At 33.8% G+C, this 20,759-nt stretch overlaps 2 protein-coding genes across 2 annotated transcripts; one reads left to right on the forward strand and one right to left on the reverse strand.

The window, feature by feature from the left end:
* Positions 1-6,011: 6,011 nt before the first annotated feature.
* On the reverse strand, positions 6,012-10,579 carry LOC140443168 (cuticle protein-like). The gene is made up of 2 exons (XM_072534265.1): positions 10,544-10,579; positions 6,012-6,899 (listed from the first exon to the last, which is right to left on the reverse strand). Exons 1-2 carry the CDS (start codon positions 10,553-10,555, stop codon positions 6,117-6,119), a joined length of 795 nt encoding a protein of 264 aa, XP_072390366.1. The 5' UTR covers positions 10,556-10,579; the 3' UTR covers positions 6,012-6,116.
* A 3,475-nt stretch (positions 10,580-14,054) lies between these two features.
* Positions 14,055-19,237, forward strand: LOC140443170 (cuticle protein-like). Its single transcript, XM_072534267.1, has 2 exons — positions 14,055-14,100; positions 16,974-19,237. Exons 1-2 carry the CDS (start codon positions 14,089-14,091, stop codon positions 17,754-17,756), a joined length of 795 nt encoding a protein of 264 aa, XP_072390368.1. The 5' UTR covers positions 14,055-14,088; the 3' UTR covers positions 17,757-19,237.
* The last annotated feature ends 1,522 nt before the right edge of the window (positions 19,238-20,759 follow it).

Genomic DNA, 20,759 nt, shown 5'->3' on the forward strand with positions numbered 1-20,759 from the left:
CAACTAGATCGACTGACAACCTGAAGCGTGTTAGCAATAACTGGATTCAAGCCGCACAAGACAGTGGATGCATACAGGTTGATGATAATGAACTTGCCTGAGATTGTCTGATTACAAACTCACTAGAGCTGCCTTCTCCAATTTTCAATACCCATGCTTTCGTTTAGGATTTTTTCAAAAGTTTAATAGTTTTTTACTCTTATAACTATTATAAATGAACGCGAAGCTGGGAAAAGAGAAAATATATGAAGAATCCTTTGGTAAGCATAGTTTACATGATATTACCAGCAACAACGGTATAAGAGTGGCACAGTTGGCAATGACAAACAAACTAAGAGTTGTTAGTACGTGTTTTCCTGATAAAAATATTCATAAAGGAACCTGGATGATACCTGGTACTAATAAATTTAATCAAATTGATCACATATTAATATCTAAGCGGTGGGCAACCTCCGTAACCGATGTTAGAACATATAGAGGCGCAAATTGCGATTCGGACCATTTCTTGGTTATATCGAAGATAAAACAAAGAATATCAATGGTAAGAAAAGAGAAAGGCGCCAAACAAAGAAAATGGAATACATATATGTTTAAAAATCCTAAAAAGAAGAATGAGTACCAGCAGAAAATAAAAGTAATATTAAATGAAAGAGGAGAACAAAACAACATTGAAGAAGAATGGAATATCATCAAAACGACAATTACAAATATGGCAAAGGAAACATTAGGTGAAACCTCAAGCCAAAGAAACGAGGAATGGTTTGACCAAGATTGCCAACAAGTAATAAATAGCAAAAATATAGCTAGACAGAAATGTCTACAAAGGGATTCCCGATCGAATAGAAAGGCATATGAAGAACTCAGAAAAGATGCAAAGAAAATATGCAGAAGGAAAAAGAGAGAAATGTTGAATAGAAAAATACAACAAATTACAGATTATAATAACAGAAGAGAGGCTAGAAAATTTTACAAGGAAATCAAGCAATGCACCCAAGGATACATAACAAGATCAACAGTTTGCAAGGATAAAAATGGGGCAATTATCAGCGAGAAAGAGGAAATAATGAAAAGGTGGAAGGAGCATTTTCAAGAGCTGTTAAACCCAGAAAAAGAACAAAACTAAGATGAAGAGATAATTCACCACATAGCAGAACAACTAGTTGAGCAACCAACATTGGAAGAAACGATAAACGTTATAAAACATCTAAAAAATAACAAAGCACCTGGCACAGATGGAATAACTGCAGAACTGATAAAGAATGGTGGACATGCGCTATGGAGGTGTATCCATAAACTAATCGACCGCATATGGACACTAGAAGTCATCCCAGAAGATTGGAAAGTGGGAATCATACTTCCTATGTACAAAGGGGGAGACAAACGACTCTGCAAAAATTATAGGGGCATAACAGTTTTAAATGTCATCTACAAAATATTATCAGGAATTATATATAGCCGCCTGGAATCGTTTTCGGAGGAGATTATTGGTGAATACCAATGTGGCTTCAGACCAAAGAGGTCAACTATAGACCAAATACATATGTTAAGAGGTATACATGAAAAATGTGTTGAATATAACATACCTATTTACAACTTGTATATCGATTCCAAACAGGCGTTTGATGGAGTAGATCGACAAAAGATGTTAAAGAAACTATCTATGTTAGGGATACCCAATAAGTTGGTTAAACTTATACGAATGACTCTGGAGGGTTCCAGGGCTATGGTGAGAATAGATGGAGATATGACGCAGGCCTTTGATATTGAAAATGGAATTAGACAAGGGGATGCCTTATCAACAACACTTTTTAATCTAACTTTAGAAGCTGTTGTTGCTGGATGTAAACGGCTGTATTAATACAAGATCTATGCAAATATGCGCATATGCGGATGATGTTGCCATAATAAGCCGCAAAAAAGGGTATTAAGCGAAAAAGTCATAGAACTGAAACGAGAAGCTGCTACGTTTGATCTATATATAAATGAAAGCAAAACAAAATATATGGAGTGCACAAAATCGAATGAACATGAGAATCTGAAGGTAGACAACCATACCTACAAATATGCCTCCACTTTTCCCTACCTAGGCTCAATAATAAATGACAACATCAACATCAGTCAAGAAATACAAGCACGGATTCTTAGCGGTAATAAGTGCTTTTATGCATACAAAGACTTAATGAAAAGTAAGTTACTGAATCGTGAGTCTAAGCTGAGAATCTACAAAACAGTAATTAGACCAGTGGTCACATATGGATGTGAAACGTGGACCCTCTCAACCACTGATGAAAATCAACTGAGAATGTTTGAGCGCAAAATACTAAGGAAGATATTTGGACCAACCCAATGCAGCGATAGTTCGTGGAGAATTAAAATGAACCACGAGCTGGATGAACTAATGCAGAGCGCAGATATTGTCAGATTTGTAAAATCACAAAGACTAAACTGGCTTGGTCACCTAGAAAGAATGCCAGATAATCGAGCTGTAAAAGTAGTCCAGAGATGGAAGCCCCAAGGAAACAGAACAAGAGGAAGGCCCCGTAAAAGATGGATAGACGACGTAGAGAGGGATCTTAAAACCATGAACATCAGGCAGTGGCGAAGGAAAGTATCCGACAGGGCAGAATGGAAAAACATTGTTAAGCAGGCCAAGACTCACAAAGGGTTGTAGCGCCATTAGAAGAAGAAGAAGAACTATTATAAATATTTAAGAATCCACAAAATCAAGCAGTAAACCTAACATAAAGAAAGAAAATAAAAATCAAATGATGCATGTTAATTATAAACTAATTTTCTAAATCTAATAATAATAACACAAAAGAACTGTGTAAAATATTTGTTAATTTTTTTACGTAAAACACATTATCAATTTTTTTGCAACATCAAAATCACGGCCTCCAGTACCACCTAACGCCAGCTACCCATATCCCGTAATCTTTATTAAGGATATGTGCATACCTAATAACAAAAGAATTCGATCGTGGTCTGATATCCTTCAAAACGGAAGTTACAAAAAAACCCGTAATTATTAATAAGGTTACGGTATTTCTATCTGTACATCTGTAATTCGTATTTTACAGAGGTTGAATAATGAAACTGACCAAAAGCACCACACCCATTTATTAGCGGTGAACTTGAAACGATGTGTTTATTAATTTTAAGTGTTAGCGAATAATTAGAAATAGTTTTATTCGGATTATTAAAGCAACGGTTACATTAAGAGGAAGTATATTCAATAAGTAATTTTATCCATTCATTTAAATAATTACATTTTATGTTTGTTTTGATATTTCGATTTCCAATGCGGAACATTTATCGGCGCAACAGCCGATAGAGGTAGGTTTCAAGAAATTGTAAATATGGTGATGGCCAACATCTGAATACGGACACCTAAAGAAGAAGAAATATTGTTGTTCTCTTCAAATCCCTTTTATATTTGTATTTGGTGTTTCTTTAATTCCTTTCTTCAATCTTGTGGACTTTCTTGTTTATAAATAACAATGGATAATCATATATATATATATATATATATATATATATATATATATATATATATATATATATATATATATATATTACAGGATGCAACTTGTAAAAACAATACATTTTCTAGACGGCTATCGCTTTATTCCCGTTCTCCTCCGCCAATCCTCCCGGTCCAAGGCATGCTCCTCCTTCAAACCTCTCGATTCCATCCATGAGCGTTGAGGTCTATCTCTTTCTCTCCTTCCAGGGGACTTCCATCTGTGAAGTTTTTTGGGCCAACGTTCGTCAGGCATTGTTAATAGGTGTCCAAACCATTTTAAACCTCTTCTTTCTATTCTGTCAATGACCGTTTCTGTAGCATTCATGTTATTTCTTATTGATTCGTTGGTCTTCTTTTCCAGCCTTGATGTTCTAGCACTTCTCAAATTTTAACTGCCAACAATTTTCTCTTCAGGTCTGCATTAATTGTCCGTATTTCAGAGCCATAAAAAAGAACTGATTTAACCATGGTTTGCCCTATTCTTTTTTTATTCATTTTGGAAATGTTGCGATCCCACCATAAGGAGTTCAGTCGTCCTACAATTTTACGTCTCTGATTAATTCGGTGTTTAATTTCGGTTTCTCCCAAGCCGTTTTTACCAATGAGTGCACCTAAATATTTAAATTTTTCCACTTGTTTGATTTCCACGTCTTCGTCTATCAACACTTCAAACCTTGCATCTGAATTGATAACTAAATATTCTGTTTCCTTCATGCTGACTTGTAACCTTCATTTTACATATTCTTTGTATAGACGCTTTATCATAAATTCTAGATCATAAGAATCTTGAGCTAGGACGACTTGATCATCCGCAAAGTTCAGGGGGAATAGTACATCATTTCCTTTGGGGATTCCCATTCCGTGGCAGTGGTTTTCTAATTTTGGAGGGTTGCCTTAATATAAAAATAAAACAATAAGGGTGACATACTGCATCCTTGTCTTAGTCCTTTAGTTACTTTTATTGGCTCTGATAGATCCTCTTTTTACTCTACAGTCTTGGCACTTAAATTTTGATTTCTGTCTCATTATTATATAGTCTATGATCGACTTCTGTTGGAGTGAAGGTCATTCCCAATTGTATTTATGAATATCTTTATGTTGTAATTGGGTATTCAATACTTTTAAACCAAAAAGTTGACAGGACTTAATTAAGCAGTCCCTTAAACCATTTTTAACTCAAATTTCTCCGTGCCCTCCCACCACGTCATCGTCTATTTGAGAACTACTCTGACATTTAGGTCTCCTAACAGTATTATTTCTGGATGACTTTTTATTTTATCACAAATCTTTGATAACTCTTTATGAAAGGAATCTTTAACTTGTGGATTTGAATAGTCTGTTGGCGAATAGACTCCAACAACTATTGTTTCGATGCCGTACAATGTGACAGTCATGGTCAGAATTCTTTCAGAGATGCACGCATAGTCTTTTATATATTTTTTTATAAGAATTGAGACCCCTGATTTAGCGTGTACGTGTTTCTCTACTCCTAACCATATATGAATGTAGTCTTTAATCTGTTCATTTCCTTGGCTTTTCTTTTTGGTTTCAGAGAGCACTATGATGTCCATTTTTTGCTTTGTCATTTCAGTTAAAATTTCCGATGTCTTGTGAGTCATCCCTTGGTTGTGCCAAGTACCAATTTCCAAAGTCTTTTTCTTTGCCAGGTGTCGTCGTCGTAAGTTTTCATCCATATACCGAGGCTCGGCGTTAGAATTTTTAGTCAAAAGAGTTTTTTTCAGAGGATGAGGGACTGGCCCATCGCTCGGTTTCTTCCCTTAGTCGATAGGTTCCAGTATTTACTGGCAGAGCCGAGTTCTGTTTCCAGAACCCCAACCCTTTCGTTGGGAAACGGGTGAACATTTCTCAGAGTTTCCTTGCAATATAAGAGTCGACATCCCATATTTCCCCCGAGGTCCATAACCAGCCTTTAACCACCCAATGGATAATCATCCTTTTTTTAAATCGCTGTTAGTAGGATTTTTTCTTCCTGAAATGCATTTTCGTTATAGCAGGTATTGTGGGCTCTATCGTATACTGATTTGATAATTCACGAATAATGATTTGTGGAATAATGATTGGTAGAAAATTAGATATTTAAATCATCACTCAAACCAAAACATAAATATCAAAAAGGGAATCAATAAATCACTATAGGATAAAGCACAAATGAACGAAAATGCATTTTAGTAAGAAAACAATCTGCTTACAAATATTTTATCAAAAAATACTTATTTGTTGTCAGTTATAAACAAGAAATTTCGGAAAATTGGCGAAATAAAACAAAAAACTCTAAAAATGATCCGGAAATGCCCATAAGAAAGGATTTGAGGAACACAACACCACCTATGTGGCGATCCCATGAAACAAGTTTTAAGGAAAAAATAACATTAAAATAACAGCAACTTTTATTCATACCCAAATAATAACAGGTAATGTTAGACCTTTTGTCAATACAAAAACTAATTTAAAAAGCTGATAGCGGGCCACAATACTCAATGAAACGCAATTTTATTTTATTTTTGAATTTATTTTCTTATAACAATAAAATAAATAAACAGTTCTTAATTAAAAACAGATCTACTTGGGTTTAGTGGTGGTAGTAGGAAGGAGCAGCATGTACTTCTGGAGCAGAAAAACTGGAGTAAGATACTTCAGGGGCACTGGAGTAAGATACTTTGTTAAATGCTGGTACTTTGGCTACTAGCGGTGATGAATATGAAGCTTTAACAATGGAATGAGGGTAAGCTACAGGCGCAACAGTTTTTAAGACAGGTTGAGCATAAGCTACTGGTGCGACGGCTTTTACAATAGGTTGGGCATAGGCTACTGGAGCAACTATTTTGGCAGCAACTGGAGCAATGGCCTTAACTGGATGAGCGGCTGGTTCACGGTGTACAACAGCATTGAAACCACTGTGAGCATCGACGGTGTATTCTACTACTCTCTTGGTACCATCAGCTTCAATAAGAGAGTAACTTCCCTTAACAACATCACCTTGGCGAGTTTCGTGTTGACTTTTCACGTCTCCGGTATGGGGATCTTCTACACCATAACTAAAATCATAGTGAGCTGGAGATGAGTAATCTTCAGCTACAACTTGTTTAACTACTTTGTATACTGGAGCAGCTACTTTAAAAGCTGGAGCAGCGTACGCTAATGGAGAAGAATATATCACTGGAGCGGCTACTTTAATTGCTGGTGCAGCTGCATAGTGAACTGAAGCAGCAACTTTAGAATAACTTGGTCCACCATATGATACTTCAGGAGTTAAAACACTTGAATAAGAAACTGAAGAAGCATCTGAGTAAGAATGGTGAGGGCTCAGAATTACAGCTTGGGTGGAAGCTACAAGAGCCAAGAAACCAATGAACTAAAAAAAATATTTTGTTTATTTACATAAAAGTTATAAAAAGAAATAATTATAATAAAAATAAAAAAATTAATAAATGAAGACACAAGTGCATAAAGGATATATGTAACATTTTAAAAAAAAATCAGTTTTTAGGCTCAGTAGGTCTGTTTTAACCCCTAAATTTGCTTTATAAGATTTATTTGGCTTAAAAACGTTTAGCAACGATTTATTTAGGGGATAAAGGATCTATGTACCAAGCAATATTTTATTACAAAAGTGCATAAAAGATCCATGTGCTCAATATTGTACATAGATCTTTTATGTCTGACCAAACGGATTGCTGTTGTCATGTCATGTTACATAGATCTCTAAAGTTAGGTTATGTTGTTCTTTACATCTAAAATCGTACTGTGTACTTTTATAGTGAAAATAATGAAATAAGTTGCGAAAATGTCAGCAAGAAGTAGACTTTTACCTTATCTGGGACAAAAACAGTACGAAGGTATGTTGAATTAATAATAAATCTTGTTTTTTACTAAAATATGCTTCTTAATATTAATTTGAGGTTAAGAGTTTACCGGAACGGTAACAAAATACCTGCATAAAACTTGTTTTGAGCAATGTTTTTATTATTTAAACATTGTAGAACAACTTAATCAGATAAAAAGAGATTAAGCATAACTTTATTGTCGTAGATATTGCCGAAACTTTACCTGAACAAGATAAAACTCCACCAAGAATCGAGAATATCCTGCATGAAAAGCAGATATCTTTACCGGAGTTGCAAGATACATTTAACGGTAAATATTCATTCTAAAATTAAATTGTTTAAAGGTTTTGCTCTACAGATAAAAATTATAAAGTAACCTACCTACCCTATATGTTTAAACAAAAATTTTAAATTGTAGATTCTATATCTGAAGATGAAGTAATTTTTTCAGAATATACTTCAGACGACTACAATCCAGATAGTACTGATTCGAGCGAAAGTTTTGAAGATTCTCATTGTGAGGATGAAAGTCATCCTGTATCAGTACCACATGTCACAGCAGAAGATTCAGTTTTACTTATAACATGAAAATACTGAAAATCTATTGGACAGGAAGGAAAGTCTTTTAATATCTAGACATAATGTTAAGAGAAAGGTATTCAATTTGCCAGAAAAAAAATCAAGAATAAGGAAACGCCGTCCTGAAACATGGAAGAAGAATAAGACTGCCTTAGCAAGACAGAGAGGTGAGACATACATGTCATTATAAAGTAAAAAAGAGATGCCAAGCAAAAGTCCCGAATTAGGATCTTTATGCAAAAAAGAAAATTGCAAAAAGAAATGTGATGAGCAATTTAACAAGTTTGATAGGGAAACAATATTTCGTAACTTTTACGCATTAGATCAAAATGCAAAAAACTCATTACTTTTTAAATCTGTTTCGATTATGCCAGTTATTCGCCATAGAAAAAACATTAGTAAAAATAAATCATATACATTTGGTTACACAATAACGTGTCAGACACGTATCAAAACTGTCTGTAAGACTGCCTTTATCTCCCTTTACCAAATATCAAATAAAAAGGTGCTCATTCAGAATCAATTAAAAACAGGGACTACAGCTCCTTCACCAGATAAAAGGGGCATCATAATTCTAGACCAAATAAAATAGAAAAAGATGTGGTTGATGCTGTAAAAGGACACAGTTTCTTTTCCTGCAGAACAGTCACACTATTCGCGAAACAAAAATGCCAATAAAATGTATTTGTCTCCCTTGTTAAATATAACAAAACTGCATGAATTGTATCAAGAATATGTTCAAGAAACTAAGATGGACAAACGGTTTTTGGTTTCAAAAAGTTTTTATACGCACATTTTCTCATCAGAATTTAATTTGTCTTCTGGCCAGCCCAAAAGTGATACATGCAGTATGTGCGATGCCAATTTAGGGGATGAGATCCACAAAGAAAAATTTAAATTTGCTTTTGAGCAACAAAAAGTCGATAGAGAACGGGCACATAATAATAAAGAAATATGATATTTAACCATGGACCTACAACAGACCATGCCTTTACCACGCCTTACTACTTCTAAGGCATTTTATTTGAGGCAGATGTGGTTCTATAATTTTGGAATCCACTCAATAACGTCAGAGGGTGATAAAGCCTACTTTTTTAATTGGACCGAAGATGTAGCAACGAAGGGCAGTCTTGAAGTTGGCAGTAGCTTGCACACATTTGTTCAACTTTTAACAAGCAGAAAGAAAGAAATAAACCATCTTCTCATATGGTCTGACTCGTGTGCAGGGCAGAACAAAAATTTTAACCTAATATGCCTATATCAGTACTTAATTTTAAAGGGATACGTGAAGATAATAGACCATAAATTTCCAGAAGTAGGGCATTCCTTTTTAGATATTGATAGAGATTTTGGAATAATTGAAAAGAAATTACGAAAAGTTGAGACCATATATGCCGCAGATCAATATAGAGATATTATAAGAGAATCAAGTAAAAAAGGTTCTGTTATTATAAATATGACCGACCATTTTAAAAATATAGCAGACATAGAAAATAAATTACACTTATTAAATAGAAAACAGAATTGCTGTGGAGATAAAATAAATTTTAGAGATGATATCAAATGGATACGTGTGGATAGCTACGGTGAATATTACTACAAAAGCTCCTTAGACCCAAACACGCCGTTCTTAAAAGTGGATATAATAAAAAATGTAAGGGCGAATTCAGGAGAAGGTTTTGTATTAGAAGCTATACCAAACAAAACGAATACTCTGTCCGTTGAAAAAATTAATAATTTAAAACAACTTTGTTTTATAGAGGAAACTTATAGACATTTTTATACTCGTCTATGGGAAAATAAAGAAGGCGCAGAAATCGAAAATGAAATAAATAAAAAAATAAAAAAAAAGAAGAACGAATTAGAAATAACATTTGGTTTTACATCGTTTTATTGTTTCTTGTATCCTTTATGCATTTTGAATTAAAAATGTTTGCCAAAGTTACTTAGGAAATAAAGGATTTATGTACATTTGTAATTAAATATTTTTCTTTACTTGTGAATTATTATTGTTAAATTATCAATAATAAAAAGTGTACTTTAAGGTCTAAGTTTCTTCAAAATTGTATCAGGCTTATTAATAAAAAAGTTCTAATTAAAAAACTTTGAATTCATTTTACTTGAAAAGTTGTTTATGTTACATAGATCCTTTATGCAAATGTGTCTTCAAATATTTAACAAAGTCGCTTAGTGGTTTTTTCGTGGTTATTAAACAAATATATAAAAAAAATTTAACCAGTCACAGATATAGAAATTTTCACATCCCATGCGGTAACGGCTCGAAAATTCTGTAGGTCTTATTTCGAGTATTTCAAAATCCTTTAACTTAAATTAATTTTATTTTAATACTTTTGTACGGCGATATATAAAAATGAGATTTTCTGCGACTTGCAATTATTTATTCGAAGGAATGATTTTTGTGAACATTTCAGTCTTCTTATCGGAGCACTTTAGTTCTCAGGAAATGAAATAAACAAAGTTTTAGTAAATTGTAAATATGCATTCGAAAATAAAAAAAAAACTTTTAAAGACAATTCTCTGAGTTTACCGATTTCTAAATTTCAAATTGACCAAGTGCAATTTGGTTACTTACTTTAAATGCCATTATTTGGATCACTCGAAACGTAGATTGATCTACTGAATGATTCAATATGATTATATATCATTTATATATAATGAAAATAGCTACTAAAGGCGTGGTGATTATATCATCGAATACTTATATTCCTAAAATTACTTTCATTGACAATGTAACACCAATTTCTAAATGCAATAATGTGATCTAACCTTGAACTAGAAAACATTTTGTATAATTAATACCAGTAAAAATGATCGGTATTTTATAAAATATACTTTACGTAGAACTTAAAATTACTTTGATTTTTGACTTAGTTTAGCTTTGAGAGGTTTTATTTACCAAATAAAATTTGGAAGAATAACTAATAATGTGTAATATTAATTCACTGTCAAAAAAAAAGATTAGAAACCAGATTCTACATCATCATCAACAAACGATTTCAGAATTCCGTAAAATCCACAAAAACATATCTGGGAGCAGATGTTCAATCAGAACATATTCTTTTACTAGGGCGTTTCAAACTCCACATGAAAAAAGTCCGTAAAAGGAAAACACAAAAATGTCCGGACATCCAGAAGTTTAAAGATAAAACCACAAGAGAAGAAGTCAAAGAGGAGATCAACAACAAAATAAACAGCATGGTAATCTCAGATATTAATCAAAAAAACATAAGTGTGGATGATATGTGGAATAAAAGCAAAAATATCTGTAACTCAGTGGTAGATAATAAACTTGAACCAGAAAATAATATAAAGAAACAGCCATAAATGAGAGAAGAAATATTAGAGCTAATGAAAGAACGAAAACACAGAAAACACAGAAATAAGAATGAAGAAAGGTATAAAGAAATAAACAAAATCAATAGGAAAAAGATTAGAGAAGCAAAAGAATCATGGCTACAAGATCAATGCATAGAAATAGAATTCCTAGAACAGAAGCATGACACTTTTAACCTACATAAAAAGATCAAAAACTTAACGGGAGGAAACGGATCACGAACTCATAACTTAATACTAGATGAGCACAACAATCTGCTCTACGAAAATGAGAGAATACTTACTTGAGAGATGGAGGCAATACATGGAAGAATTATTCAAGGAAGAGCAAGAGACAGAAGTCAGTGTTTCTGGATATTCAGGACCAGAAATAATGCTCAGTGAAGTAACATATGCAATAAAAAGACTAAAAACCAACAAAGCACCTGGACCTGATAACATACAAGCTGAAATATTGAAACTATTTGAAAACAACCAACTTAAACTTCTAACGAGTCTACTAAACAAAATCTATGAAACTGCAGAATTTCCTACAGACTGGCTAGTTTCCACCTTTATCCCTCTCCCCAAAAAAGCAAATGCCACCAGATGCTCTGATTACAGAATTATAAGCTTCTGCCATTATAAGCTTCTATTAGCCATGCACTCAAAATCCTTCTTTCTGTTATTCACTCTCGAATATATAGAAAACTTGAAGAAAACATTAGCAGTGTTCAGTTTGGCTTTAGAAGCGGACTAAACGCGAGAGGCCCTATTTTCCATACAAGTATTGATACAAAGAGCTCGCGACGTAAATTGCGAAGTCTACGCATGCTTTATAGACTTTGAAAAAGCATTTGACAAGGTGCAACATCAAAAATTATTTTAGAGACTAAAAGAATCTAGTATTGATGACAAAGATTTACGCCTAATTAAAAATTTATACTTGCAGCAAAGAGTAACTGTACGAGTAGACAACTAAAGCTCCCAAGAATTCACGATAAAACGATGAGTACGTCAGAGCTGCATTTTATCTCCGATGTTGTTCACTACTTACTCGGAAATGCTGTTCGGGGAAGCTATTGATGATTTAAGAGATAGTATAAAAATCAATGGTGAAATCATAAACAATTTAAGATATGCGGACGATAGGGTTTTGATTGCTGATCATGCGGAGGATCTGCAAACATTAATAGACCGTGTAGTGGAAGCCTGTGACAGATACGGCATGAAATTAAACTGTAAGAAGACCAAAATTCTTGTAGTAAGTAAAAACGACGTAATACCGCACCAATTCACAGCTAATAATGAACCCTTGAAAATAATCGACAAAATTACATACCTTTGATGCAGCCTAAATAAGGAATGGGACCACTCACAGGAAATAAGATGTCGTATAGAAAAGGCGAGAGCTGTCTTTAATCGTCTCAGGAAGATTTTATGTAATATGCACCTGAATCTTGATATAAGAACACGAGTCTTGAGATGCTATGTATTTTCTACCCTTTTATATGGAGTCGAAGCCTGGACCTTGCCGGAGGCAACATCCAAACGATTAGAAGTCTTCGAAATGTGGTGCCGCATGCTCAGAATTTCCTATATTCATCATGTTACAAACGACACCGTGATCCTACGTATGAATAAAGATCTGGAAATTATGCGTATCGTGAAAATCAGAAATATGACATACTTAGGGTATGTGATGCGCAATGAGAAGTATCAACTAATTCAACTAATTTTACAAGGCAAGACAGAAGGCAAAAGATCTCAAGGGCGCAGCAGGACATCGTTGTTGAAGAACATCAGACAGTGATTATATCATCATCCTAACACAGGACTCTACTTGGTAACTTAAAGAAAAAATGTCAAAAAAGCGAATTGGTTTTCTTTCCATGAAGAACTAGAGTCTATTTTCTCATCGAGTACTATGAAAATGTTATCAAATGTATATCATCAGTCGCAGACGGATTATTAAGACTGAACATTAAGAGACAACATTTCAAATAAAAGATTTTTCTCGAATACGGCATATTGGACTGTAGTAAACAGAGAAAAGACCCAGAGATTTAAGATCATCAGGCACCAAAACACCATAGCCACTCAAAAGATGTCGACATAGGGCAATATCAATGTTATAAATACGACAGCAGCCTTAAGATGGGACAAGATTAGGACCGAAACCTAATATAAGAAGAACACCATACAATACCTACCAAATTTTATATTTTAAACGAAATTTTTGATTTACTTAATATATTTATTTAATTCAGTTTATATTGTTTACTATCAAAAAATGTAAGAAAATATTATATTCTTGACGACTATTTTGAAAAAGCTTATAAAATTCTCTACTATTCTAAGACTAGCTTAACGCTTGATTATTGATATAATTAAGATAATACAAATTAATAAAAAAAAAATAAAAATAAATACAGAAAATTTACAGATTTTTAGATAATTTTCTAAGAAATCGGTTTCGGTAAAAAAATACAATTGTTCTTGTTACTAAAATAATTAAAACATCTGTATGGTATTCAAGTAATCTGTATTAAGTATATTATTGTAATTGCTGCTGTTCTTGAGTATTTGTCTCTAATTAATTTTTGTAGTTCAATGTCAGGTCGCTTACTATTATCTCATTTAGAAATTGGTATTGAGAGATCAATGAAAGTAAAATAAGGGATTGAAATATTTGGCTATACTATAACCACGCCTTTTAGTGTTATATATTAGGTATATATAAACCATCGAGCTTTAAAAAAAATATAGTTATTTCTGTACTTACAGCTAATAGTGGTCTCAGTAATGGCGTTTAAAGTAAGTGTTCTGGAATAAATTTGTGCCAATGTGTAAAATTAGTTGTAGTGACAAACGATTAAGTGAATACTGCATAGTGTTTTTTTTTTTAAATTAAGTGAGCTTGCAATGGTTCCTTTAATATTGGATTATACGGGGTGTCTTAATTTCCATTTAATTTCCAGTTTATCATTCAACAAAACTGTTCCCCAGTATCACAAATTGTGTTTAGTGGCATCTGCAGGTCTTTCTCACTTTCAGCGATAATGGTTGTATCGTCAGCATAACGAATGTTATTTATATTTTCACCATTTATCTTGATCCCTTTTATACAGTTTTCAAGTGTTTGTGTAAATAACTCTTCTTCTTCTTCTGGTTTCTATCCGTTTCGGATATTGGAAATCATATTGGCAATCATGACCTTGCTCGCTGCGGCTCGAAACAACTCCGTTGAGGTTTTCTTAAACCATGTTCTTAAATTCCGCAGCCATGATATTCTCCTTCTACCGGGTCCACGCTTACCTTACAATATAGACTGCAGCAGGGAGTAACGGTGCTGATTTCTCATAACGTGTCTCAGATATTGCAATTTTATGCGTTTGATCGTAAACACAATCTCTGGTTCCTTCTTCATTTTTTCTAGAACTTCCTTGTTCGTGAGCCTTGCTGTCCATGATATTCTCAGCATTCTTCTATAAAGCCACATCTCAAATGCTTCAAGTTTTTTAATAGTGGTGTCTGTAAGCGTCCATGCGTCCGCCCCGTACAACAACACAGAGAAAACATAGCATCTCAAATGTCTCATTTTTGTATCTAGGGATATGTTGTGACTTTTGAAGATGGCGCTCATTTTGTTAAAGACCGTTCTTGCCTTTCCTATGCGGCACTTTATTTCCTGTACATTGCTCCACTGTTCGTTTATAATAGTTCCCAGGTAGCAATACTGTTTTACTCGCTCTATCTGCGTCCCTCTAATGTATAGATGAGCCCCATTTATATTCTCCTTGCTGATAATCATTTGTTTCGTTTTGTGGGTATTAATGTTTAGTCCGTACTGTTGACTGTACTCGTTTATTCTGTCCATTAGCCTCTGAAGTCCCTCTAAACTATCTGCTATCACCATGGTGTCATCTGCATATCTAACATTGTTTACTCTTTCACCATTTAGAAGGATGCCTTCGTCTATTCCGTAAAGAGCCTTGTTAAAAATTTTCTCTGAGTACATATTAAATATCAACGGCGATAGGATACATCCCTGTCTAACTCCACGTAGTATTTTTATGTGATCTGTTTCTTCTTCGTTAATTTTCATGTATGCGGTCTGATTCCAGTATAGTTCTGAAATTATTCTGAGGTCTTTGTCATCCGGGTCTGCTTCTTTTAAAATGTTTATCATCTTTTGATGTTGAACTCTGTCAAATGCCTTTTCATAGTCGATCAAGCACGCGTATACGTTGCAGTTAACGTCCCTGCATCTTTGAATCAGTACCTGTACTCCGAAAATTGCCTCTCTGGTACCCACCGCGTTAATGAAGCCGAACTGTCTGTCCGATATTTGTTCCTCGCACTTCTTATAAATTCTTCCATTGATGACTCTGTAAATAACTCTACGGAGTATATATTAAATACTAATGTTGAAATAAAACAGCCTTGTCTCATACCTCTATTTATCTGTTGCCTATTAGTGCTATTATTATCATCTAATGTTACCACAGCCTGTTGTGTTCTCAGAGATTTCTCACTACGTTAATAATAGAGAACTAAATACATGGTTTAATTAAATTATTACGTCTAGGCCCCATCTGTTATATTTAGGAGTCTTTTTCTTCTTCTTCTTTACTTCAATTTTAAGAAGTACGAGTCTTAAGTCTGTCCCATTGTCAGTCTTGGAATCTTCTTCGGGGCCTTCCGACGTCTCTTTCCGCGTGTTTTATATTTTAGAATCTATCTTACCCATCTATCTTCATTCGTTTTTTTAATGTTCCTTTTTTTCATTAAAAATTTTATTTTGGCTGACTTCTTTAGGGTTATTATAAGGTTATTTTTGAGATGACTTAGACGCGATCTGAGTAAATGTCATTCTCTCTGTAAACTATAACTCCTTGCACTAGTGGGCTTAGCTTTTTGTTTACAATGACAAAGTCTATTATAGATCTGAGGCCTCTTGTACAAGATGTATATTTAAGTATATCTTTTTTTATAAGAACTATTGGTAATTGTTAGCTCATTGTATTTACTTCAAATGTGCCAATTATGTCTGGTATTGCTACTTTCTTTGATTAACTTTTAACAAAGAAGGTCTTGGTACAAAAACTCACTAGCAATTCCCGTTTGGAATCTGTCCAAAGAAATATTTGATAATTAAAAAGAACTACCCCAAAATAAAAAATCTTAAGAAATACCAATTTGCAGATAGAAAGGTACAGTAAAGAAAGATATTAACAAGATAAACGATGACAGATATCCAAAACTTTAATTAAATTAGTAAAAGAGAAAAAGGGAACTAAAAAATATTTGTTAAAATGCAATTTATAGAGGATCGCAGATTTTTTTTTAAACTATAAAGAAATTGCCCTGTTAAAGTCGATAAAATAAAAAATTTAAGTATTAATGATTTCCAGTAAATCTTAATGATTTGGTGTAGATAGACGTTTTGTATCGTGGAATTTCTTCTTACTACTTATTTGTGCACCACTTTTACTACAAACTCCACAAAATTTTGTAACCGAGAAAAAGTCCAAATTACTTTATTTGGATTTGACCTACATATAAAATAAAATTATAATAATTGAATCTAAAAAATAAAAATTGTTTTAGAAGAGTTTATACTGAGTATTCCAGTTTTCAATTCCAGTAAGCTTTTTTACCTTACTCTTTTAACATTTTTTTTTTAGTTCATCAGTTTCTTGGCCCTTGTAGCTTCCACTCAAGCTGGAATTCTGAGCCCTCACCATTCCTACTCAGATGCTCCTTCAGTTTCTTATTCAAGTGTTTCAACTCCTGAAGTATCATACGGTGGACCAAGTTATACTAAAGCTGCTGCTCCAGTTCACTATGCAGCTGCACCAGCAATTAAAGTAGCCGCTCCAGTATCTTACTCCGCCCCAGTAGCATATGCCGCTCCAGCTTTCAAAGTAACTGCTCCAGTATACAAAGTAGCTAAACAAGTTGTAGCCGAAGACTACTCAACTCCAGCTCACTATGAATTTGGTTATGGTGTAGAAGATCCCCACACTGGTGATGTCAAAAGCCAACACGAAACTCGTGAAGGTGATGTTGTTAAGGGAAGTTACTCTCTTATTGAAGCTGATGGTACCAAGAGAGTAGTAGAATACACCGTCGATGCTCACAGTGGTTTCAACGCTGTTGTACACCGTGAACCAGCCGCTCATCCAGTAAAAGCCATTGCTCCAGTTGCTGCCAAAATAGTTGCTCCAGTAGCCTATTCCCAACCTATTGTGAAAGCCGTCGCACCAGTAGCTTATGCTCAACCTGTCTTGAAAGCTGTTGCGCCTGTAGCTTACCCTCATTCTATTGTTAAAGCTTCATATGCATCTCCGCTAGTAGCCAAAGTACCAGCATTTAACAAAGTATCTTACTCCAGTGCCCCTGAAGTATCTTACTCCAGTTTTTCTGCTCCAGAAGTACATTCTGCTCCTTCCTACTACCACCACTAAAACAATGTAAATTGATTTTAATTAGGAAGTATTTATTTATTTATTGTATTATATTAAGAAAAATAAAGGCAATAATATTCATATTTTTTTATTTATGTATAAAAATATCAAACAATTTACTTAAAATATCATTCTGGCTTTACAACTCTGCGTGGGCTCCTCAAGAATTTCTCTCCAGTCATCCCTATCCATCGCCTTTTTCCGCCAAGCACGTATTCCCATATTTCTCATGTCTTCATCGATGTTATCAAAGAACCTTGTTCTGGGTCTTCCTATTTTTCTCTGACCAATGGGTCTATCAAGAAGCGTTTTTCTAGCTGGGTATTTTGTTTCATCCACATCTCATGCCCCACCCACCTCAGACGTCTTATCTTAATAAATTTTACGATACCTGGTATATTTTATAAAGTTCGAGGTTGTATCGTCTTCTCCACACTCGATTGCCTTTCACTGCTCCATAGATTCGCCTTAGTACTTTTCCTTACATATTTTCATCCTTACATATCCGCTTAAAGTTTGTGAATTTTAATACTGGTATTGATATTTTGTTAATTTTTAGTTTTCTTATATCCGATTAAAATTATTTGGATACTGTGATGTTTTATCCAGCATCTAGATTTCTTTAAGAAACTTTCAACTTCAAGAATGAGTTTCGTGAAGAAACCCAGATGCTGGATAAAACATTACAGTACTACCCACGGTTATATCGGGAAGCGGTGGAAATATATAAGCAAATCATTTTAATCGGATAGAAGAAGGACTAAAACTTAACAAAACATGAATACCAGTATTCAAATCCACAAACACCCTTCCCGCAAATCACGAAAAAAGAAAAGCTGCGAACGACGACACGCAAAACAGTTTAACATATCATACATTTTCAGTATATAGCTTAGCATCCAAATAAGTTCTGGATTGCTTAGTGTAATCGGTTAAATATTTATAAAAATATTATATATTTATAGTTATTTATAGTTATTTATAGTTAGTATAGTTATTTAGTTATTTATAGTTTTGTTTTTTTGGTAGTTATAGTGGTTGGAATAGTATTAACACGATTTAAATGCTTGCCTTTCATGTGAACAGAAATATTTGTAAATCCCAATGACATACTTAAATGTGGAAGTGATTTGCCTTGAATGATCAACTGTTGGTCTGTGCCGTTTGACATTGAATCTTTCCATACACCCTAGTAAAAAGGTGTCTTGTTTATTTTTTGATTGGCTAGCATAAAGTTTTTCTAAAATATGTTTTTTTGTCTTCATCTAATAGTTTTGACATGCACTGTTCCCTACATCGACAATGTTGGAAAGAAGTTCTCACACGAAGTGAGAATAATGTATTCTATATTTGTTATAAATTATTTTACACAGATAAAATCTACTGGTCCTTAGCAACAACAGATTATTTTAACTGGAAACATTTACGTAAAATAGTTTCGAAACACAATTCAGATTTCTGCCTTAATCTGAGCCTTCTAAAAATTGCAAGGCAAAGCAGACGTTGATAAAGATGTTAATATAGACATGGGGAATCTAAAATTTGCATTCCACGACATGTCTCCTCAACTAAGCAGAAATTACTAGGAAGAGAAATCATCATGAGGAGACATGTCGTGGAATGCAAATTTTAGATTCCCCATGTCTCTATTAACATCTTTATCAACGTCTGCTTTGACTTGCAATTTTTAGAAGGCTCAGATTAAGGCAGAAATCTGAATTGTGTTTCGAAACTATTTTACGGATTTGTTATCAGATGTCGCTATTGCGTCCATTTCGAAGCCATTTTAGTGTTGCTTCTTAAAGGATAGAAAAGATTCATTTTTCACGTTGAGAAGCCTATGAATAGCTGTTCTGACGAGCCCTATTAGGGCGTAATACGTATAAACAGAGACGCTTTGTACGTGAAATCAAATCTTGACTGTGTTTTCATTTTTTTGGAAACATTTAATTGAATATTTGAAACAGTATGAAAGTTCTACTAAATATTTAAATAATTTTATTAAGTGGTCTGAAGCACGGACAAGATGTTGAACTTAGACAGTCATTGACAACTATATTCAACCAGCTATTGCTAAAAAACGGGAACACTAGACCAATGTATTAAAACAACTAATGAATATTTTATTATATTCAGCAAAACAATTTGGCTTTTGGCAGTTTATCCGATTAATTTTTCAGTTATCGCTGCTTCGTCGCTCGAATTTCAAATGCGCTGGTTATGTATGCTGGTTGCATCACTTGTAAGAGAGTATCTATTGTATTATTTTTTCAATAAATAAAGGTCTTTATTATGTAATTTTGATTTTTTGTCTTGCTTACTATTTTTTTTTAAATTACTTTATATTTGTATATTCTTGTATCAAAGGGCGCGAAATTTAGTTATAAACGGGCCGTTGAAAACTCTAGAACCTGCCCTGTGCATATTATTGTCTTGTAGAGTTTTACCGTTGTATTTTTTAATATAATTAAGGATTTAGAAAAAAAGATAGAGCCCAAAATAGCACTTGTTGGTCGTGCAAATTCTGTGGTAGTGTAGATGAGCACTCCCTCGTACAAAAATTCGTTATCTGCTTCGATAACGTCGTTTTTTATAACAAGTGCTCGTTAGATTTATGGTTACTTGCTTATTTTTATGTACTTTGTTTTGTTGTTTTTTATTAATAAACCCATATTTGTAGCCGATTCTTTTAGTGATACTTACGCCTCTGCGCCTCTCGTACAGAGTGTTCCGTTATCACAACAATATTGGTGTTGTTAGAGTAGGGAAGGATTTGCACTGATTTATTAAAATATATTGAACTAGTCGTTGTGATTTGTGACATGCTTATTACTTTTTCGAGAGCCAGATTAAACAGTATACAAGAGAGAGCTCCCTGGCGCAGACCGTTACTTTGTTTTAAGAAGTTCAGGCAGTTCCCGCTGGATTCGTACTCTACATTTAATTTCTTTAAGAGTTAGTTTTGTTAAATTTACTAACTGATTTCGTACTCGTAGCTCTTTC

Source organism: Diabrotica undecimpunctata, chromosome 6, assembly GCF_040954645.1.
Source record: "Diabrotica undecimpunctata isolate CICGRU chromosome 6, icDiaUnde3, whole genome shotgun sequence".
NCBI classification, from domain to species: domain Eukaryota; kingdom Metazoa; phylum Arthropoda; class Insecta; order Coleoptera; family Chrysomelidae; genus Diabrotica; species Diabrotica undecimpunctata.